The sequence below is a fragment of the Oncorhynchus keta genome, chromosome 5 (assembly GCF_023373465.1).
Source record: "Oncorhynchus keta strain PuntledgeMale-10-30-2019 chromosome 5, Oket_V2, whole genome shotgun sequence".
Classification (NCBI taxonomy): Eukaryota; Metazoa; Chordata; class Actinopteri; order Salmoniformes; family Salmonidae; genus Oncorhynchus; species Oncorhynchus keta.
Genome location: NC_068425.1, coordinates 19,097,979 through 19,119,674, shown reverse-complemented (window position 1 = coordinate 19,119,674; position 21,696 = coordinate 19,097,979). Strand labels below are relative to the sequence as shown.

At 46.0% G+C, this 21,696-nt stretch overlaps 2 protein-coding genes across 6 annotated transcripts in view; both read right to left on the bottom strand.

Annotated features, from left to right (window-relative positions):
- Positions 1-705: 705 nt before the first annotated feature.
- LOC118384636 (mitochondrial glycine transporter B-like) lies at positions 706-7,827 on the bottom strand. Of its 4 annotated transcripts, none has more exons than XM_035771329.2 (8): positions 7,472-7,827; positions 5,375-5,530; positions 3,704-3,828; positions 3,235-3,319; positions 2,941-3,120; positions 2,440-2,608; positions 2,053-2,219; positions 707-1,818 (listed from the first exon to the last, which is right to left on the bottom strand). In XM_035771329.2, the coding sequence occupies exons 2-8, from the start codon at positions 5,387-5,389 to the stop codon at positions 1,696-1,698; spliced, it is 864 nt and encodes a 287-aa protein (XP_035627222.1). In that variant the 5' UTR covers positions 5,390-5,530; positions 7,472-7,827; the 3' UTR covers positions 707-1,695. The 4 variants fall into 4 exon arrangements, with proteins under 4 accessions (XP_035627221.1, XP_035627222.1, XP_035627224.1 ...); XM_035771331.2 differs by lacking the exon at positions 7,472-7,827 and adding an exon at positions 5,686-5,791; XM_035771328.2 differs by lacking the exons at positions 5,375-5,530; positions 7,472-7,827 and adding an exon at positions 4,228-5,347 and having other exon boundaries at positions 706-1,818.
- Positions 7,828-8,858: 1,031 nt separating this feature from the next.
- LOC118384612 (myosin-9-like) overlaps positions 8,859-21,696 on the bottom strand; it is a 31,885-nt gene continuing 19,047 nt past the window's right edge. For both annotated transcript variants that reach the window (XM_052518953.1, XM_052518954.1), the window contains 30 exons: positions 20,581-20,852; positions 20,136-20,309; positions 19,701-19,874; positions 19,467-19,581; positions 18,110-18,297; positions 17,823-17,944; positions 17,596-17,665; positions 17,330-17,490; positions 17,101-17,209; positions 16,849-16,980; positions 16,507-16,713; positions 16,272-16,409; positions 16,067-16,190; positions 15,824-15,995; positions 15,478-15,690; positions 15,082-15,226; positions 14,777-14,983; positions 14,560-14,664; positions 14,285-14,437; positions 13,903-14,151; positions 13,037-13,249; positions 12,690-12,902; positions 12,411-12,572; positions 12,147-12,275; positions 11,805-11,893; positions 11,560-11,683; positions 11,240-11,448; positions 10,937-11,045; positions 10,525-10,697; positions 8,859-10,293 (listed from right to left, as the gene is read on the bottom strand). In XM_052518953.1, coding sequence (XP_052374913.1) covers positions 10,185-10,293; positions 10,525-10,697; positions 10,937-11,045; positions 11,240-11,448; positions 11,560-11,683; positions 11,805-11,893; positions 12,147-12,275; positions 12,411-12,572; positions 12,690-12,902; positions 13,037-13,249; positions 13,903-14,151; positions 14,285-14,437; positions 14,560-14,664; positions 14,777-14,983; positions 15,082-15,226; positions 15,478-15,690; positions 15,824-15,995; positions 16,067-16,190; positions 16,272-16,409; positions 16,507-16,713; positions 16,849-16,980; positions 17,101-17,209; positions 17,330-17,490; positions 17,596-17,665; positions 17,823-17,944; positions 18,110-18,297; positions 19,467-19,581; positions 19,701-19,874; positions 20,136-20,309; positions 20,581-20,852 — 4,760 coding nt within the window. In that variant the 3' untranslated portion in view covers positions 8,859-10,184. The remainder of the gene's footprint in view (positions 10,294-10,524; positions 10,698-10,936; positions 11,046-11,239; positions 11,449-11,559; positions 11,684-11,804; positions 11,894-12,146; positions 12,276-12,410; positions 12,573-12,689; positions 12,903-13,036; positions 13,250-13,902; positions 14,152-14,284; positions 14,438-14,559; positions 14,665-14,776; positions 14,984-15,081; positions 15,227-15,477; positions 15,691-15,823; positions 15,996-16,066; positions 16,191-16,271; positions 16,410-16,506; positions 16,714-16,848; positions 16,981-17,100; positions 17,210-17,329; positions 17,491-17,595; positions 17,666-17,822; positions 17,945-18,109; positions 18,298-19,466; positions 19,582-19,700; positions 19,875-20,135; positions 20,310-20,580; positions 20,853-21,696) is intronic.

Below are 21,696 nucleotides of genomic sequence, written 5' to 3'. Positions count from 1 at the left end.
AAAAAATAATCAAATAGAGACATTGTCAAGAAGAAAACTGGTTTAGATCAGTATAGCCTAATGCCTTACTTTGACTTGGCTCTTGCCTTTCACTCTCCTTATCATCATTTGATGTCACAACCCTGCCCCCTTCTCCCAGTCTTATGTCTGACAGCTCTGTGATAAGCATATTATCATCATGCACTGCTATTACTGTTGGTAGGTATAATGGCTGTGTATAAAGTGAAATGAAAATAAAAGCAACCTCCAGTAATGCCGTACTAATGTTGATACTGAGAATGACCCATGTACTAGAAACATTCACTGCTCTCAAGTACTGTGTGGGCTTTTTATATGACCTCGTTGAATAACGAGGGCAATGTTGGGTTGTAGGTGTACTTATTAACGCTCAGAGACCAACTGTCATGGGATTTATGGGCCATATAAGTAGGGGATTGGTGGAACATGTATCTGGACTAAGCTGAGCTGCCTGTGTCTCACAGTGACCCCCTAACCACCGCCTCAGCCAGGATTCAGTATATCAGGTGTCATTTCATTTCCTTCTGAGGACGCATGGGTTGCAGTGGTGGAAAGGTTTGCCAAGGCACTAATGTCATGTCACTTTGTTGTTTCACAGTGTGGAGAGAGAAAGGGAAGAGAACATGGAGAAAAAAGAGGTGTAAAGGGATACATGACAGACAAAGCAAATGCCTTATATAATGAATATTAGCAGACTCAGGTTGTATTCTTATATAATTTGATGTTTTTTTAATACATTTTTTACATTAAAATAATAAACATGTCAAATGTTCTCTTCAACACACCTGCATAATTATTCACCATTACAATAAACAGTAATAAATTATATCAAATATGAAAACATGAACCATTATAATACCCTTCTAAGGCAAATCAAATGGACAGCAAGCAAAGCTTATTATATGTTACAACATCTCCACCAGAATAATATCTTAGAACAGTGGCATTAGTTTGGCACAAAGGGAGGCAGGCAGACTGACTGCGGCATGAGACACTCCAGGGTTTTAGATTACGGAAGTGGTTAAAGTGCATTTCCAGCTAAGGATCAGTATGTTAAGCAATTAGTGTTCTTTAACTTCAATTTAAAGACAAGCAGATACAAGTTGTGCTAAAGTCTAGAGAAAACAGGTACCTAACATTGTAGAATTCTACAGTGGGATATATATCTAAAGCCGAGAGTAGCTTAAACCGTCAGGGTGGCTGGGAGTACAGTGGCTAGTTAGGGACCAACAATATCTTACGACTTATAGTGCAATATGGAATTTTGAAAGCAGCCCAGTAGAATAATAAATGAAAGTCTTGTTTGGTGTAGCCTCACAAACAATGACGACAGACAATATTGTGCAATGCAAAACTATTGCAATCCATTCAAATATACAGACATTTTAATAACACTACTAGTCCTCATCTTTCTGTCAAAGTATGGATACCAGTCCTTGAGGTATCATATCTTTGCAATGTGTTAATAATGTTATGGCAGAATACTGTATGTCAGTGAAGAAGTCCATTGGCACACTCTCAACTAGGCAGTCTTAAGACACAAACACAGCAGTGCCTTCCAGGGCACTCCTCACTGTACTGGTTTGTCCTCGGTGACTTGACTTTCACTTTCTACCTCGGTCCACATTTCATTCTCTCTCTTCAGGACTTGTCATCCCTTGTTCTTGTCATCCCTCCTCAGGACTTGAGCCCCATGCGGGCCATCATCTGTTCATACACCGTCCACGCCATGGCAGCAATCATCGTCCTCCTCAGAGAACGTGGCACCCCACCCCGGAAGAACCCTTGAAACCCGTGCTCCTGAGAGACGGAGAGAAAGAATGGCACACGTCAACTACTATAAATCAACCCTGATGTTTTATTACATAGTGTGACACTGTTTGCAGGCTAGAGGTCAGCATAAGGTCAGCATTTAAACACAGAGACAACAGTTTAGCCTGACCCATATAAGAACATCAGTATATTATAACAGTGCTATTGCCTTAAGCATAGTAACAACACTGTATTCAATAAAACACCCAGAGAGATAGTTACATTGTAAATGTATCGCACAGCGTCTGCAGTCCTCCTGTACAGATGTGGGCTGACTTGGACGTGGGTTTTGACCACGTCAGCTGGCTGGGTGACTAGGGAAGCCAGGACCCCGGCCAGAATCCCACAGCTGAAGTTAGCCAGGGCCGCGTAGGGAGACGTGCTTATCTCTGGGAGGAAGAAACAGAGAGACACTATAAATTCCACTCCACACCAAACAATTCACATTGAGACAGATGCGTCAAAGTTATCAAATGTGGGTTCTAGTGTAACCAATACTACTGCTTCATGTTTATGTCACCGGCGTCCCCATACTGACACTTCAAAGTGATCGCACACTAGTGAAACAAATACTAGTGTTGAGCATTAGTGTGGTGTTCTGATACTGACCCTGTGGCAGAGTGTTCTTGCCCTGGCTGTAGAACATGACATAGAGGCCTGAGAAGGGAGCATCTCTGAGGATGGTGGCGGTCAGCCCTGAGAACAGAGCTCTGGGTCCCTCTGTTTGACACACACTGCGCAAAGCCCCCGCCACGCTCACGTAGTTATACCTGCCACTCTGAAACAACAACAGACACTACAGTAAACACCCACACATTGGGGCGGCAGGGTAGCCTAGTGGTTACAGAGTTGGACTAGGAACCGGAAGGTTGCAAGTTCAAACCCCCGAGCTGACAAGGTACTAATCTGTCGTTCTGCCCCTGAACAGGCATTTAACCCACTGTTCCTAGGCCGTCATTGAAAATAAGAATTTGTTCTTAACTGACTTGCCTGGTTAAATAAAGGTAAAATAAAAAAATAAACATTAAACAGTACTCACGTAGTTACTGTAATCATACAGTATATAGAAAAGTATTTATATTTTCCTTCCTTCGCTCTACCTGAACATACCTCAAAGCGAGTCTTAAGGACAGTGACAGGTAGCATGCAGACCCCTGCCACAGTCCTGGCCCCAGCTCCCAGCAGCACAGACTCCATGGCCCCGGGGCCCTGCTCCAGGAAGTAGTGCTGCTTCAGAGAGTAGTAGGTGCTGAAGTAGATCCCTACGCCGGGGATGGTCCTCACAAATGACTGGAGGAGGAAGCAGAGCAGACATACTGTCAGAGTCATATACTCAACCCACAGATTCAACACAATTGATGTCTTTCTATTTATATTACTGATCATAAAGAGAGGCCAACTTACTGGTGAGACCCCTTTCCAAAGTCCTATGAGCTTCTCTGTCCGTACAACACTTAAGAACACAGTCACCATCCCCACTCTTGCTGAACTGAAAGAGCGTAAGGGAGAGAGAAAGCCATATTAACAGTCCTATGAAACGACCTAAAAGTTATTTAAGTGTCTTGCAACTACGCTTCATTTCAAAATAGCTGACATAGTGACATAGTGACATTGAGTTGGTACTAGCATACAGGCCATGTGGAACCAGCATTGAGTTTTATGACTCTTTGGACTCAATGTTCAGATCTACAATATTGCTTAGTCAATGAGGCAAGTCAATAGAGTAATGCAATGCTAGTTGGTCACATGGTCTAGGACAAGACTGTAATCTTGAGCCAGAAATCTTACTACAAACGTAACCTCACCTGATTACTATGTGGAAGTGTGGACTATGCTGTAGAGGTGTTGACTGAGCCAGCTGAAGGCTACTCACCCAGGCTGCATGTTGCTGTGAAGGGTCTGCAGGCGGGTCTTGACCAGGTCCAGAGGCTGGAAGAGCAGGGTGGAGCATGTTCCACTGAGAGAGCCACACATAAAGGCTTTGAGAGCCGGATGACCCTGAAGGGAGAGACAAGCAGAGAGGGGAGGAAGGGAGAGTGATAACACCGATCACACATCAGTCATGGTAGAGTGCTCTTCAGCGAGAGCCCAAAGCATGATGGGACTTATGATTGTTTACGATGGAAAGCACCAGGCAGAGTGGGTCCTGGGAAATAGTGTCACACTACATCAAGTATGTGTTATAATGCATTATCATAATTGGCATGCTTAGTTCTTTAAACAATCTGCCAACACAAATATCAACAAAGAACTGGATGGCTGCTGAAAAAGCATCATATACACCATACCCAGTCCATCCAATTTTCACATGCTGTTATTACAGACAAAAAAAACAAGACACCACACACAGAACATACAAAGCAACACACACATCCCTCCTACAGCCCACATCCCTACCTTCCCCGGGCTACTTTTCAGTGGCTGATCCTGTTTTTCCTGCATTTGTCCGTTTCCTTCCCCTCTCCGGCTAAGCTGTTATGAACTGTGGTGGGTTGTCAGGGCAAAAGCCTCCATCCCGCTCTTCACTTCTCTATAAGCTTTCCTCAGTTTCCCTTCACAAAGCAGCTTAATCCACTGGCGTATGTTTCCACTCTCTCTCACACACAACCTCTCAATGCTGCTTCTCCTACTCTACCCCTCATCTTTCGGCTTCCAGCGAATGCACATCTCTGCAAAATGCCATACGTCATACATTGTAAATGTCAGTGTGTGTGTATGAGCGCATGCGCATGTTTTTTGTATGTTCTGGCTTCCATAAAACTTATCACGGTTCACATTCTAGAGTGTATGTTCTTAGGGCATGTGCTGCTCTAGAACTAGTGTAAAAGTGCATGAATTCTAGTACATTTCAATGTCCTCAGCTCTGGTAAATGACTTGAAGCTCTGGTAAATGAATGGTAGTTCCTGTACTGTGATGTAACATTGACAACCTGTACTCTTTCACTGGGACTTGAAACCCACACTTTCTCAACATGTCCCTGCCCCTCCCTTAATGAGGGTGCTATGGCAACAGCCCACCAACAGTGCTTGCTGACCAATGGCAGTGTTGGCACAGGGGAGGCTTGGCAAAGCCTTGCTCACTTGTTTGGCATGTCTATGAAGATTTAAGGTGGCACACCGGAGTTTGACCTACTTCAGGGCAGAGGACAATACTGAACTTGAAAACATTGAATATTATAGAACAGCCTGAGAAAGTGCATAGTATGAAATTGTACCGAAACTCCCATCAGGTTAGAGGGGTAAGGACAACTGGGCCAATCAACTATGTCACAGAATGGTAATGTGATTAACATAGGGGCTGGATTGAGAAAGTAGTCCTGGGTGACCCTGATCCAAAATCACAGCCTGACATAAAATGCATGTGAAATCTTAACTGAGATATTAAATATTATAACCCAATTAAATATTATAACCACATCAAGAAAACACTCAGATATTCACAGTACAGTACATGTACAACCGTCACTGAAGTTACTCTAGAATTTGTCCTTCTGACTTTCATTATGGATCAAATACTAAATTATCTATAAAAAATCCCACTCACCAGAGACAGTTCCATGGTTATTTTGAAAGTTGAGAATAAATTCCAATCCAATGATGTTGTCCTTGTATGATCAAAATCCTCTTGTCTTTTCCTCTTTTTGAATCACTTTCTCAGTCCTTACTCTGCCCCTGTCCATTCAACTTTTCAAAAACACTCCTGTACAAGAGATTACAAGTGAAGATCTCAATGGGCATTTCAGCTGCACAATCCATTACATAACAGACAGAATAACCTTTCAAAACTGATAGAATGTTACAGGCTGTAACTTAAAGCACGGGTGTTTTGCAATGTTGATACAGTGTGTCCCTTACAGCAGATACTGGAGAGCTGCACTGCCTCTGATTGATCCACCGAGGGGTTGAGGCACTCACCACAGCACAAACCCAATGTAGGAATCACCTGATACACACTATGGTTCCCATTTAAGACACACAGTTACTTATTAACTAATCAAAAGATCACCACCCAGCACATTAGCATTACATACACCCTGATCACGCTGCACATGTTTCTCATGAGTGTGTGTGTGCACATCTGTGTGAGTATGTGTATATGTCTGTGTGTGTGGTGTGAACATGTGTGTATATGTGGAGGGTGGCCCTGAAGCCCTATGCTCTCAATTTGAGGCACAGGAGGACAAATTAAGTTTGAAAGTGCTTTTTAGTCCAGGACTGTTTTTAATGTGTCCAGACTCCAGACCCTTAAATCTTGATCTACATTTATGGAATATGTTCTGTCATTTCAAGACATTACTTTAAATGGGTACAGACAGACATGTCAATCGGCATACATCTTTGACTGATTTTGTGATTGAGTCAAGTGACTCAGCACACATTATATACATGGAAACAGATTAATACAATGCATGACTATTGTTAATGTAACACAGACATCGCCAAATGACTAGGTGCACACTCATTCAGCCAAAACTTAGCACGGAACTGGAATAGGAGTGATGATTATCCGGGGTTATAGAACTGTTGCAGAATCAGGACAGTACAGGAAAGACTGACAGGAATGAATTTGCACTCCCATGTCAACCTTTAATGCACATGTCGACTAACATTCAAGGTAATTTAAAAATATATATATTAATTTTAACAAATATGAGCAACATTTGTCACAGGTCTCACACTACATAATTTTCAATCATGTTAAACAGAGGCCTACAGTGATCTTCTTTGGAACTATATGCATCTCAGGATTCCCACGCAGTTATTTAGGAGTTTATGCCTCGTTCTCGTGCTTGTCGGCACTAGGAAACTGACTTGGAAACATGAGCTCTGAGTTTCCAATTTGAAAGTACCAGAATCAACGAATAGTAAGCTCTAATACAAAACCCTAACAATCATGAACAGGATAGTTGTCAGAAGCGTTTCCCAGTCCAAAAAAACATTTACCGAAAATCGTACCTCTAATACTATTTCAATTCATTAGAGTGAGAACAAAACCCGAAGACAAGTTTGTTACAAAACGTACATTTTTTTATTTATTTCACCTTTATTTAACCAGGTAGGCTAGTTGAGAACAAGTTCTCATTTGCAACTGCGACCTGGCCAAGATAAAGCATAGCAGTGTGAGCAGACAACAGTTACACATGGAGTAAACAATTAACAAGTCAATAACACAATAAGAAAAAAAAGTGGGCTATATACATTGTGTGCAAAAGGCATGAGGAGGTAGGCGAATAATTAAAATTTTGCAGATTTACACTGGAGTGATAAATGATCAGATGGTCATGTACAGGTAGAGATATTGGTGTGCAAAAGAGCAGAAAAGTAAATAAATAAAAACAGTATGGGGATGAGGTAGGTAAAAATGGGTGGGCTATTTGCCGATAGACTATGTACTGCAGCGATCGGTTAGCTGCTCAGATAGATGTTTGAAGTTGGTGAGGGAGATAAATAATGAGAATAAACTCACATTTATAAATGTATAGAGCAAAGCATTGAACTGGAGAATGGACAAAAAGATGTAATCAACAGAAACAGGTATCTGTAATTATTTGATTAAACAATGAGGGCCATTCGCTGAAATAGTGTAGTTTACAATAGGCCGTTGAATTAACACAATATACAAACGACATTCAGTTCTCACCCAAATCTGTCCACCCGTGTGCAATATTCTGTTTAAACCGGTTGAGACTTGCTTCGTTATGTCGTTTGTCCTGGGGAACCATTGCAACTGGGATAGTCAAGACTATCCTCTTGTGGTCATGTCTGAGATCACGTTACCTAAAAATAAAGACGACAGGACAATATTAGATCAGATAGTCTAGTGGATTGCCAGTTTAAAGCGGCAATCAGCAGTAGACACATTTACTCGAAATCCCAGCCCGTTTCAGTAAACAGATGAGGGATGGGGCTGGAGGAATGTAACCACTCAAATTCATAGACAAAGCTATGGATGCAAGGACTAACCATCCATGATAACATTTTTAACCATGTTTCGAGGCCATTTGTTGACATTTACTTTGAACAAAGCTCATAAGGAAAGGGGGGGGGGGTAGTAACTGCCCCTTTATGGACATAACAATTGTCAGGAGTCAATGGTTGCAGTTTAGAAAGCCATCTTTATTGCAATAATACCAACAATACACAACTCAAGATTTCATTTCAGAGCTGCAGAGAAAATGACAGTACAAAATTGAGATTTATTTTCTTTCTTTTTTGCTTCCAAGTGCGAGAGAAAGAGAGTGATCCTTTGTCTGTTATCCATCATTAATAACAAATTCCTCTCACTTCCCAGCAGTGTGAGCAAAAAAGGCAACCCTGAGCACAGCCTGCAGGGGTCAGTTCACCCAGACCTAAAGCACATTCACTCATCTACGTCACCCCATCCCTTAAATACATGGGATAAACACCTGGCCAGGCATTTCAACAGGGAGTCATCTTCCCAACCTTTGTCAGAGTAAAGATGCCATCAGGATATCATGTGATGTGTTAAGACTACAGCATTGCAGAATGTAACAACGTCCCACTTATCCCAACATGCTTTATTCTGTTCAACCACCCCTATACCCTGCAAAGCAGAGCTCTGAGAATAGAGCGTTCGTGAGTAATAAAGTACCCCACCACCCCTATACCCTGCAAAGCAGAGCTCTGAGAATACAGCGTTCGTGAGTAATAAAGTACCCCACCACCCCTATACCCTGCAAAGCAGAGCTCTGAGAATACAGCGTACCCTGCAAAGCGTGAGTAATAAAGTACCCCACCACCCCTATACCCTGCAAAGCAGAGCTCTGAGAATACAGCGTCCGTGAGTAATAAAGTACCCCACCACCCCTATACCCTGCAAAGCAGAGCTCTGAGAATACAGCGTACCCCACCACCCCTATACCCTGCGCAGAGCTCTGAGAATAAAGTACCCCACCACCCCTATACCCTGCAAAGCAGAGCTCTGAGAATACAGCGTTCGTGAGTAATAAAGTACCCCACCACCCCTATACCCTGCAAAGCAGTGCTCTGAGAATACAGCGTTGGTGAGTAATAAAGTACCCCACCACCCCTATACCCTGCAAAGCAGAGCTCTGAGAATACAGCGTTGGTGAGTAATAAAGTACCCCACCACCCCTATACCCTGCAAAGCAGAGCTCTGAGAATACAGCGTTCGTGAGTAATAAAGTACCCCACCACCCCTATACCCTGCAAAGCAGAGCTCTGAGAATACAGCGTTCGTGAGTAATAAAGTACCCCACCACCCCTATACCCTGCAAAGCAGAGCTCTGAGAATACAGCGTCCGTGAGTAATAAAGTACCCCACCACCCCTATACCCTGCAAAGCAGAGCTCTGAGAATACAGCGTTCGTGAGTAATAAAGTACCCCACCACCCCGTAATCGTCACCCTGCGCATCAATAAAAACATTGATAGTAAAGAAATGCAAATTAAAAAATCAATACCTGGATCCAGGAAAAAAACAACCTTTAACAGTAGAATTTGACTGAGAGGCTTTAGTGTGTGTTGGCATGAATACAGAGCCTGCAGTTTCTCAGAATTAGTCTTTTCTTGTTTGAGGTGCATCTGCTGTCTATCAATGTCTTCATTTAATGCACAAATGCAGTTGACTATCATTTCTAATCCAGAGTCCTAAATCTCAGTGCAAAAATAAGACAATTTGGCACAAATCAAATTCTCCAATTCTGTGTGTGCTTCGTGTGTGTCTATAGTTGTATCGTTTTCTTAAGCACAAAAGCATATTCATGTTTTAAGTACTATATGCAGCTAAATTAATACAGTACAATTGAGCACATAAACCTCCATTATAAACTGAGGTGAGAGCGAGCAAGAGCCATAGACGTGTAGTACTTTCATACTTAACCATTATAAAAACTATAGCATAAAATACAAATCTATAGATTTCGATATTACTTTGGTCCCCTCGAGTAATCCTTCTTCATTTATATTTCTTTCGTTCGTTCTTGCTTCAGTTAGAAAAAGATCCCCAAAACAGGATTATTTCTAATGGAATGTTTCCTTACAAAAATATCATTCATTTAAATTTTTTTCCCAGAGAATGAAGCAAGAGAAAATAAATTTGGCCCACAAGTTCATAGGAGTTATGTCAGTATGGCAATTGTCTGAAGTACTGTTGTATTGGCTTATATGGAATACAAGTGTACAGAGATTGTCAAGTCTCTTATTAAAGAGAGACTGAGGTCTGGCTGGGAAGTATATTTACTGCCTCTAAATCATACAGTATCATGATGTTTGTGTCCCTCTAAGTGTACTTTATGTGGTATGTGTGGGTTTGTGTGTTGTGTATGACTGTTGCATTTCCATCCTATGGACAGCAGGGAACACTGTGGCTGTTCATTCAGTCTTGGGCTCGGGGGTCTCGCTCTTGGGCTCGCTCTCCTCGTCGCTCTCAATGCCTGCGCGGCTGACAATGCGGCGCATGGTGAAGGGGAGGTCCCCACGCCTGGAACAGACGGTAGAGATCAGTGATTAGGGCAGAGAGATCGTGACAGAGGCACAGCACATACCATGGAGGCCCTCTGAGGATACATGATCAGTAATGTAGCAGAGGGAATGAGTTTGATACATACATTGTAAATGCAGGTATGCTGTGTAGGGTACTAATACAGACAGCTTCATTTACAACAGAGTTCAGTGCATCAGCATTTAGTCTGGTTGGGTGATGTGTACGTACCTGAGCTTGCTCTTGAGGGTGCTGACCTCACGGTTCATGGCGTCGGCCGACTCAGTGGCGTCCTCCAGCTCCCTTTGCAGTTTCCTGCGGTTGGCGTTGGCTCTCTGGGCCTCCTCCTCAGACTCCTCAAGCTGCCTCTTCAACTGCTTCATACGAGAGTTCAGCTTGTCCGACTGTGTACACACACAAGCATTAGCAACAAGTACCAAGGTGGATGCTACATATAAGTGGTGAATAGGGTGAGTTCCAAGACAATGTAAAGTACAAAGACGTAGTGTGAAAGCTTTATATAAATGTACTCCATTAAAATCATTCACATACATTCAAAATAGAATCACACAGGGGAAAATAGAGACTAAGTTTACTGGTGTAAAGCTGTTGGGCTTGTGTTGAAACTTGTTTGAGTCCTGACCTGGTCTTTGTACTGCTCTGTGTTGCGTCTCTCGTCGTCCACTGCGAGGACAACCTCCTTTAGCTTCTTCTCTGTGCGGCGCACCAGCTTGGATGCCTGCTGCCTCTCCCTGTGGAAACATACATTTGGGTCACATGGACAGGCTGAAAGGTCTACTTAACTTCTCCATGGCTTGTGGGATTTTCACCATCTGATCTCACCCATGCTGCAATTTCGGTAATTTTATGCATTATGGAGAGCACATGAGATGTGGGTTCTGAATGAGGATGCAGGTGGTCTAAGGTCAGGCTCAGACCCACTCACCTGGTCTCGATGTCCACCTGCTCCTCCAGCTGGGCGATCTTGGCCTCCAGGGCGGCAATAGTGGCCTTGTACTTGGACTTCACGGTTCCCTCCAGCTCCTGCAGCTTCAGCTTCAGCTCCTTGTTCTGGCGCTCCAGCTGGGAGCGGGCCCCCTCCAGGCGCTGGGAGGTACTGCGCTCTGCCGTCAGTTCCACAGTCATCTGGTCAGTCTGACAGAGACAGGGGGTTAAACTGCCCGACTCACCTTATCATTAGAAGTACACCATCCCAGTCTGTACACATGGGGCATGAAAGTCACTTGCCGTCCTTGGCTGTCCTACCTGCAGCAGAGCTCTCTTCAGCCTATCGTTGACCAGCTCAGTGTTACACTGCTCCTCCTCCAGCTCCTCCTCTAGCTGTGCAATACGAGCCTCCAGCCTCCTTTTCTCCTCCGCAATCAGAGCACTGAGGGGAAGAGTTAAGGTGGGAAAGAAAGATGGGGAGAGAAGAAGAAGGGATAGACATTTGGGTCATTAGAAGCAGAGATAAACAGTAGGTTATGAAAGCTTTTGAAAATGGTTCCTACTTCTTGGCGGCCTGGTTGTTGATCTCATCCTGCAGCTCGTCTCGCTCTTGCTGGGCCTGTCTCTTCACACGCTCTGCAGAAGCCAGCTCCTGGGGGATGGAGTGTGGCAGAACCAAAGTGTGTGCGTGGGAGTGAGACAAATCCTAACTTGAGATAAGTTCTCATAACTTTCCACATTAATCATGATTTCAGTGGCGGATTTGTGCAAATACAGTTTCACAGTAAAATGTATAAAGACCTAGTAGTAGGTTTTTTATTGTTTGGGAGGACGAGGTGTTAGTTGAGAATCAAACGAGAGACTAGTGTGAGATGCTTAGGTGAGGGGCAACAGCGCAGACTGACCTCGGTCATCTGGATCATGTCGGCCTCCATGCTCTTGAGTTTCTTCTCGTTCTCCTTGGCCTGGGCCATGATCTCATCTCTGGACATACGAGTGTCCTCCAGCTCCCTCAGAAGCTCCTTCATCTGGGCCTGGTGGAGAGGGAGAGGTTCAAAGCATATTTCAAGCAAACTATTCACCATCTGCATGCATCTTGATTAGAGTAGAATGTGGTCATGGTATAAAAACTATAGTCAGAAGCTGGTGATAATTTAATTGGTTGTTACCTGGAGCTTCTTAAGCTGTTTGAGGGCCTCATCACGGTTCTTGTTGGCCATGTCGATGGCTGCCTCCAGCTCCTTCAGGTCCAGCTCCAGCTTCTTACGGGCTGCCACAGCAACAGAGCGCTGCTTCCTCTCATCCTCCAACTCCAACTCCATCTCCCGCACCTGAGGACCAGAGCGATTCAAGCTTTCAATCACTGGACTACATGTCCCATCATGCAATGGACATAACACAGTAAGAAACCACTACCTACAAAGTTACACCTGTAGCTACTTGTGTACCTGTTTGACCAGTTGTCTCTTCTTCTCCTCGCCCATCTCATCTCGTCCTGCCAGGTCTCTCTCGTACTGGGCCTTCATGGCCTGCATGTTGACCTCCAGACGCAGCTTGGCGTCCTCCGTGGCCTGGAGCTCGTCCTCCAGCTCCTCCAGCTGAGTTCTCATCTCCTCCAGCTGCTGATCCATGCCACGCTTGGACTTCTCCAGCTCATGTACCTGAAGGCGAACAGTGGAGATTGTGATGAGAAATAGGACTTTGGGACCCGTATGAAAATAGAGGATTTGAATTGATTTCTACCTAGAACAACCCCCCCCCCAAAAAAAAAAAAATTGACACTAGGATGTTTTACACTCTTGCCAACGTCATCCTTGGAGGAGACCAGGTCCTCCATCTCAGCACGGAGAAGCTTGTTGGCGCGGTCCATCTCGTCCTTCATGTCAATGAGGGATTCCAGCTCGCGGGTCAGAGCCAGGGCCCGGGTCTCCTTTTCCCTGGCCTCAGCCTCAGCCTTGTCCCTCTCCTCAGCATAGCGGCATGAGATAGTCTTCTCCTCAGCCAGCATCTGAAGTACAATGGAGGAATGCGAGAAATGGTGAAATGCCTTTATGCACAAATATTGATAAAGTAACCATCATATCAAAGTAACTTTGAGTAACGCGATGACGATGACGTGTGCTCCTCCCACTACAACTCGGGAAAGCAGTTTACTAGGTTAGATGAAGTAAGTTGGGATGAATTTCACAGGGTGGTGAAATTACACAGTAATGAGCTTGATGCTCCTTTCCAATAAATATTGAGGGCCTTATTCTGGTGACATGGTCGATGCTTGGCTGCCGTTTAACAAATAAAAATCTTAACTCTGTCCATAAAAACCTTTTGTTGGCAGCTTACCCGCACTGTATCGGCAAGCTGTTGGCTAAAGCGCCCATATCAAGGCCAGAGCGGGCACATTAGTTGTAGAAAATCCCCCCAAAAATGAGGAAAACCCATTTAACATATCTTTCTTTTTTCCCCCTCGGTACATGGGAATTCACCCACAAAAGTTATTTTTATGTGCACTAGGTCGTCACGTACAGCCTTTGATTCACAACAAGTCAATTTGATGGAAACATCTCTGCTGGTAAAATGCATATATTGTTTTTAAGCAGAGTTTTGAATATTTGCATGAAAATCTGTCACAAATTGGATGGAAACTTAGCTAGTGTTACAACTAACCTGGTCAAACTTCTTCTGCTTCTTCTCCAGGTTGGTTACGATCTGTCTGAGGTGGTCCTGGTCCACCACCATGTCATCCAGCTCCTGCTGCAGACGAGTCTTGGTCTTGTCCAGTTTCTCAAAGGCACTGCACTTCTCCTCCATCCTCTGGCCGAGCCCCTCCAGGTCCCTCTGCAGCCTCTTCTTCCCCTCCTCCGCGCTCTCCAGACAGCCCGCCTCCTGCTCAGACTTCTTCTTAATCTCTGCCAGCTATAGGGGGACACCGCTTGTCACTCAAACATTCTGTGGTGCGGTTTATGGTTCTAGTGATGTGTTGAACAAAAACATTCTAATAGCACATTTGCAATCCAATTTTAAGGTGTATGTTGCTGTAAGTATATACCTGAGCCTGCACGGTGAGCAGCTGCTTCTCCACATTCCTCTTGCCCTCCTCCTCCTCCTCCAGCTGTTCTCTCAGAGTGTTCTGTTCATCCTCCAGCTGACGCAGACGAGTGCCCATGGACAGCTTCTGACGAGTCTCCTCCTGGAGCAGCTCCTGTAGGTAGAAGGGAAAGACTGGCAGAGTTATAGCAGCTTAATGACCGAGCTTTTACAACCATGACAAAACTAGTGCAATATTGAATACTTGGATCTTTTGTCGTCTATGGAGTACTATACCTGCACATCCTGCAGCTGAGACTCCACAGAAGAGCAGTCCTTGGACGCTTTGATGGACTTACCCTCCACCTCACTGAGCAAGCCATTGACAGTCTCCAACTCAGCCTGGGGAGGAACACAAGAACCAAAATAGTCATCAACATTGGCCTTCCAGCTCGTGTACAGGCCAGGCCATTTGCTCCGAATCAAACCTGAAAAGAGATTAATAATACTGTACCTGCATCTTGGCCACTTTCTCTGCCAGCTCAATCCTCTGGCGCTCGCTCTCTCCGTGTTTGACCTGTAGCTCTTGGACCTGGCCCTCAGCCTTCTTCCTGCGGTGCTCAGAGTCTCCCTTCCCCTGCATCAGGGTCTGCAGCTCAATGGCCAGCTCGTTACGCTCACTCTCCAGGGCCTGCTTAGTCTTGTCCACCGACACCTTGTTCTGTTAGGGGAGGGCAGAACACCAGGGGTCAGTGCATGTACAGATGCTGTGATACACAGGAATTCTTGAGGGTGTGTGTGTATATATAAATAACTCACTCGCTTGGCCTGCTCCAGTTGCTCGTTGAGCTCGTCGAAGGCCTGGCTATGTTTCAGTCTCATCTCCACCACCTGCTGCTCGTGGACCTTGGCTTCATCCTCTAGAACCTTCTTCAGCTGGTTCACCTCAGTCTCACGCTTTGTCCTGACAGACAGAAGTAGAGAAATGAAGGAAAGAGGGAATTAGAAATTGTCAGATTGTGCGCTAAGCTAAATACTGGGAAACAAGGAAAATAAAGCAATTTGAGAGTCTATGAGAACTGTCATCAACTCATGTAATACTTTTTCTAGAAGGTCAACATGAAGGCATCTAAACAGAATCTTATTTCACAATAAACCAGTTTCATTGAAACACAGTAGCCAACTACGTAACTGATCTCCTCTGGGTGTCAGTACCTGAGCTCTTGCTGGGCAGCGGTGGAGTCCAGTGTGTCCTCCAGCTCAGTCTTGAGGGCCTCCAGCTCCTCTCCCAGGTCCCTGCGGTTCTTCTCAGCCTTGGTGCGTGCGGCCCTCTCTAGCTCCAGGTCCTCCTGCAGCTCAGAGAGCTGGGCTTCCATCTCCCGGATCTTCTTTTGGGCCAAGTTCTTCTGGGCTGCCTCCTCCTCAATCCTGAGGGGAGGAGAGGGAAAATGGAGGGAGTTATAACATTCATTACGCCACGAAAATACAATTTACAGAGTGATCACACTAAAGCCACTATGTATGTATGCATGTGATTGCAGAGATCTTGTAGAGATCCCACCTGGCCAGGGCTGCCTGCAGCTCCTCCTCCTTCTTGGCCAGCTGGGCGCGGAGCTCAGCGATCTGGGCCTGCAGCTCAGCTATCTGGTCAAGGAGATCAGTAGAATCTCCCTCCAGCTTACGCCGGTTCTTCTCCAGCTCCTGACGGCCCTTCTCCTCCCTGCGCAGGCGGTCTAATAGAGAAGGAGAACGTGTTGAGGAAATAAGAGCAACTTGGTCAACATGGTGTGTGTGCTCCACTTACCCTCTAGGTCAGTGATCATGGCCTCGTGTTTGTTCTTGAGTTTCTGAAGGCTCTTGGACTTCTCCTCCTCCTCAGTCAGGTTAGAGGTGAACTCAGAGATACGCTCTTCCATTAGCTTTTTCTCCTGTGGGACACACACAACCAGGAGTTCACAACATAATTGTATCCATCCACACACCTGTCTGCCCATTGGTTGTATACGGACCTTCGTGAGTTTGTTGTTCTGGTCTTCAAGAACCATGACGTCCTCCTCAATCTTCTTCAGCTTGGAGTCTGTGGTCACCTTCTCCAGCTGCAGCCTCTGCCTGGCAGCCTCCTCCTCATCCAACTGCTGCTCCAGGTCCTATACACACACATACACACAGGAGGGGAAAGAGTTAGTACAGTATGTACCTGCCATGCTGCACACAAAGTGTGTGTTGGTTTGTGTGTGTCCTCACTGTGATGTTCTGCTGCATCTTCTTCTTCTCTGTCTGCAGATGTGTGGCTCTCTCCTCCTCTTCCTCCACTCTGGCCTCCAGGTCATGAAGGATCTCCTCCAGCTCCTGCTTCTTAGCGGCCAGACGGGCTCTCATCTCCTCAGCCTCGGCACACAACTCTGTCTCAGCCTGCAGCTGCTCCTGCAGGGCCTGCTTCTCGGCACTCAACTGGGGGAGACAGAAACAATATGGTGTTACGGGTTCATGAATGCATTTTCAAATTAGCTTGAGCAATTATTGTTTCATTATAAAATCAACATGTCACTTCAGGGCTGTTTCAGTGATGGAGGGCCTCCATCTTACCTGGTGCTGTTTGACCTCCATCTCCTGCAGCTGTATCTCAGCATACTCCTGCCTCTCCTTCACCTTGCTCAACTCATCATCCTTGGCCTGCATCTCCTCCTCCTGCCTGCTCACCTGCAGCAGGGGCTTCACCTGGGGAGGGGGACAGTTCAGAGGAGAAGAGAAAGGCAGTTATACGCCAGTATTCCCCAGGGTTTGGCTGAGTCAAGTAGCATTGTATAGGAACAACATTAGCATAAGTATAATGTGTACCTTGGTGAAGAGTCTCCACCACTGCCAGTTCCTGAGTTTGAGGTAGGCAGAACAGTTCCTCTGGATCACCTTCATGGCAGTCAGCTGCTGCTGTCTCCTGGCAAAGGCCCTGCAGAGCAAGCAGAGAGAGAGCGAGAAACACTTTGGTATCGTCCAAATACAGTTAAGACATCAGAACATTTCCACTGCAGCCATATGATAGACAGTTGAAGTCAGGGGGTCTCCTTACTTGCGGGCCACGTAGCCTCTGCACCAGGCCTGGAAGCTGATGATGACATCAGTGATCTTCATGTCTCTCTCCTCCTCCAGGTGGGCCAGCACTCCAGCCCTGAAGAACACCTTACTCTGACCAATCCTGAACAGGTTGGGATCCAGCTCCAGGCTTTTGATCTGACAGGAGGGTGAGGTATACAATCAGCTAAACTGACAACATTCATCTCTTCATTCTAAATGAGTGACAATGTTCTAGAACAAGATATAATGCCCCTCTCTTACCATGAGCACACAGGCCTGTTTGCCATCCATGAAGCCCTTGGGGATGGAGTTGGGAGTGAGGATCTCATACCTTATAGAGAGAAAAGGTATATGCATGGGATCATCAGTTGGACTCAACTCACTAAAAGCAACATACACAGCATGATGCAACAACAATATGAGGTTAAGTTGGGGAACTGGTGAAAATAGACATTTATATACAGCCACAATGGGAGTGTTCACGGTACCTCTGTCTGAACTCCTGGAAGACGATACGGTTGGGGAAGCCCTGTCTGCAGATACGGATCCCCTCCAGAACACCATTACACCTCAGCTGGTCCAGAACCAGGTGGGGGTCTAGCTTACCAGCCTGTAGGGGAGGAAAGAAAGGGAACATGTTTAGATATGTAAATAAAAAAGCTGCCAGCACCACTAACATAAGCTGCGGGTGTCCATGTTGCGTATTGTGTTCGATGGCATCTTGAGAGAAACTATTGTTTGAATGTTTTCACTGGTGGAGTTGATCTACTGGTACCTTCTTCTCGTGGTTGGGGATGATGCAGCGGACGAAGTTGGGGTTGGTGTTCCTCAGAGTGGCCATGAGCTTGGACAGCTGCTCCTTGTAAAGCTGGCCCACCGTGCGGAACATGCCTTTACGGGTCTTAAAGGCACCAGGCATCTCAGACATCCCTGCAACCTTATCCAGGCCCACGATACGATCCACTGAGAGGGGGAAGACCGAAGAAAAAGAGGAGGAGAAAGGGTGACGTGAGATAGGAGGCTTTCACATTTGAGGATATCTAAACCAGGCAAACTCTACACAGTGAAAACAAACCACAACATAAAACACATGAAGCAGAGTATAATGGCAATGGGGGGATCCCATCTCTCCATGAGAGAGATGACTGACGGGTTCAAAACCAGTGACACCACAACACTGGGTGAATGCAGAGAGGATAAATACAGTAGGAAGGGGGATTTGGGGAATAAGAGGGGTCACAAAATGCCAGTGAAGCGTGGGGGGAGGAGGGAATCACACTAGAAAGAGACGCAACTCGATGCAGTGAGTCAAGTGTGTGTGTCTATACACGTAACTGCTTACACTATGCGACCAGCTTAATATGTCAAATGTGTGGTGCGAACCAACATACTATGTGGAAATCAATGTGTGACAAACTGTGCATTTGTGGGCATGTTTTTATTGGTGACGACGGAACCAAACCCATGCAGTATATACCCATTGCTGCAGTACCCATGAGCAACACCAGGGGTCCCAAACCACACTATTACACAGAGGGAGAGAGGAGAGTCCAATGAAAGAGCAACAAGTAGTAGTAGTAGTAGTCACTGCACAGAGCTGGGGGGGGGGGGCAGTCATTACAACCCCTTGTAAAAAAAAAATTCTGATAAATCAACATTGAGCCACATGGAAAACAGGGTATGAGCACAGGATAAAAACAGGCAGTTGTTGCTGAGAAGAGGGAAAGGTTCATGTTAGTGTTAACAGAAGGATGAGCAGAATTGGAGTAAATAAAGGAGACTGAAAATATATGAAAAAAAAACAGTCACCTGAATCTGAGTGGAGAAAAGGAAAACGCTGATAAAAATAAGCTCTCTGAGACCTCTGTACCTCTGAGACCCAGTAAGAGGGAGAATAACAGACGAAAACGGGTCGTACAGAGGAGCAGATGGATGGAAACCAAAACAGAGAGTGAACAGGTAAGAACAAAGGTCCAAACACCAGACATTGGATACGAGACGAGAGAGAAAAGTGGATATGAGACAGGAAGAGACCCTTCACTGAAAACATAGCAGCAATTCCCAGCATGAAGGTTAATCCACTGAAGTCTGTTCTTCTTACTGGTTGCTAACTCATCATTGGCTGCACTCACCATCCTTCCACAGTTCAGACACAAACTTGTCAGTGGACTGGTTGAGCAGCGTGGCCACGTTGTCGTTCAGAGGGTCCATGTTCTTCATCAGCCACTCGTCAGCCTTGTAGTCCACCTGAGGAGACGGCACAACATATACAGACAGTATTACACAAGGTTTGCCTGGGACATGATGTCCAAGTGCACACAGTTTAAGCAGAGTCTAAACGTCGTCTTGATTACTGGTCCGTTTACCTTCCCGGCATAGTGAATGATGCAGAAGTCAGCCTCATCTTTCAGTTTCTTGGGCTTGTGGAACTTTGAGTGGGTGCCCTGCTCCTGCAGGACCTTCTCCACAAAGCTCTTGTCAGTGGCTTTGGGGAACCAGCACTCCTCATCCAAAAGGGCCAGGATACCCGGGGGGCTAGCCTGAGGGAGAGCAGAGAACAAGGCTTACAGAGAGACCAGGGAGCCTGGAGGTGCAGCATAGCATGGGACTGAACTGAAAGAAATAGAGGGAGGAGGAGAGAGAAAGGGAGGTAGCAGGTGGAGAGATATGGGAGAAAGGGATGAGACTGTAGGGAGTGAGGTTAACCAGGAGTTACATACAGGGAAGAGTGAGTGAGAACAGGAGTATACAGTACATGATTAAAGGTAGGGAGATACAAAGGGTCAGAAGGGTAGACTCACAGGCTTCTCAATCAGGTCGATGCAGGGCTGCAGGTCCAGGCCGAAGTCGATGAAGCTCCACTCGATGCCCTCCCTCTGGTACTCCTCTTGCTCCAGGATGAACATGGTGTGGTTGAACAACTGCTGCAGCTTCTCGTTGGTGTAGTTGATGCACAGCTGCTCAAATGAGTTCAGCTAGAGGAGAAAGAAATTGTCAGAAAGTGCATTCACCATCATGAACAAAAACTAGGAGGCTCAAGTGTCTATTTGTCCCCTTTTCCTAATTCGCAGTGATGTGAACGAACTAGACCGGTGAAAACAGATTCCCTGTAGGCATCCACCCCCATTCTGTCTTTGTAGATAAGTGGAAATGGCGAGAGAAGAGGAAGTCCCTTTAAACAAATATACCCTCTGGGTCTTACTCAAGACATTGTAATCTCGTTGGTCTTCCCCCACTCCAGTTTACCTCAAAGATCTCAAAGCCAGCGATGTCCAGGATGCCGATGAAGGAGGCTCCCTGTCTCTTGGTCTTGTCCAGGGCCTTGTTGATCCTCATCACCAGCCAGCGGAACATCCTCTCGTAGGTGGCCTTGGCCAGGGCCTCCACTGCAAACTCAGCCTGTTCCTGGGTCTGGGCCTTCTGCACGTAGTCCCTGCCCACCTTGATACGAGGGGACAGGATGGCACGGGTGAAGTCTGTCACGCTCATGCCCATCAGGTGGCACACCTTCTGAGCAGCTGTGATAGGGAGGGACGGGGGACAGAAAGACGGGGAACAGAAAGACGAGACATAGGGTTGAGAGGGAGGGATCCCCAGGGAATAACAGTTTGATGCCTACAGCAGTGTATGGAACTAGACTTTGAAACCAGAAATAAATCACTTGTAAGCTCGCTTCGAGGCAAGCAACACTGAGGTATGCATGAGAGCATCAGCTGTTCCGGGCAACTGTGTGATCACGCTCTCCGTAGCCGACGTGAGTAAGACCTTTAAACAGGTCAACATACACAAGGCTGCGGGCCCAGACAGATTACCATGGCGTGTGCTCCGGGCATGTGCTGACCAACTGGCAGGTGTCTTCACTGAAACTAACATCATGTCCCTAATAGAGTCTGTTATACCAACATGTTCAAGCAGACCACCATAGTCCCTGTGCCCAAGAACACAAAGGCAACCTGCCTAAATGACTACAGACCCATAGCACTCACGTCCGGAGCCATGGAGTACTTTGAAAGGCTGGTCATGGCTCACATCAACACCATTATCCCAGAAACCCTAGACCCACTCCAATTTGCATACCGCCTAAACAGATCCACAGATGATGCAATCTCTATTGCTCTCCACACTGCCCTTCCCCACCTGGACAAAAGGAACACCTATGCGAGAAAGCTATTAATTGACTACAGCTCAGCGTTCAACACCATAGTCCCCTCAAAGCTCATCACTAAGCTAAGGATCCTGGGCCTAAACAACTCCCTCTGCAACTGGATCCTGGACTTCCTGAAGGGCCGTCCCTAGGTGGTCAGGGTAGGTAACACATCTTCCACACTGATCCGCAACACTGGAGCCCCCCAGGGGTGCGTG

Excerpts from the sequence above, each read along its gene's own strand:
- LOC118384636 (XM_035771328.2), bottom strand. The coding sequence starts at position 4,272 with ATGCAGGAAAAACAGGATCAGCCACTGAAAAGTAGCCCGGGGAAG. Across the intron at positions 3,121-3,234 it reads TTTGGAAAGGGGTCTCACCA|TCATTTGTGAGGACCATCCC; the intron begins GTAAGTTGGCCT and ends TTCCTCCTCCAG. Across the intron at positions 2,609-2,940 it reads TCCTTAAGACTCGCTTTGAG|AGTGGCAGGTATAACTACGT; the intron begins GTATGTTCAGGT and ends TTGTTGTTTCAG.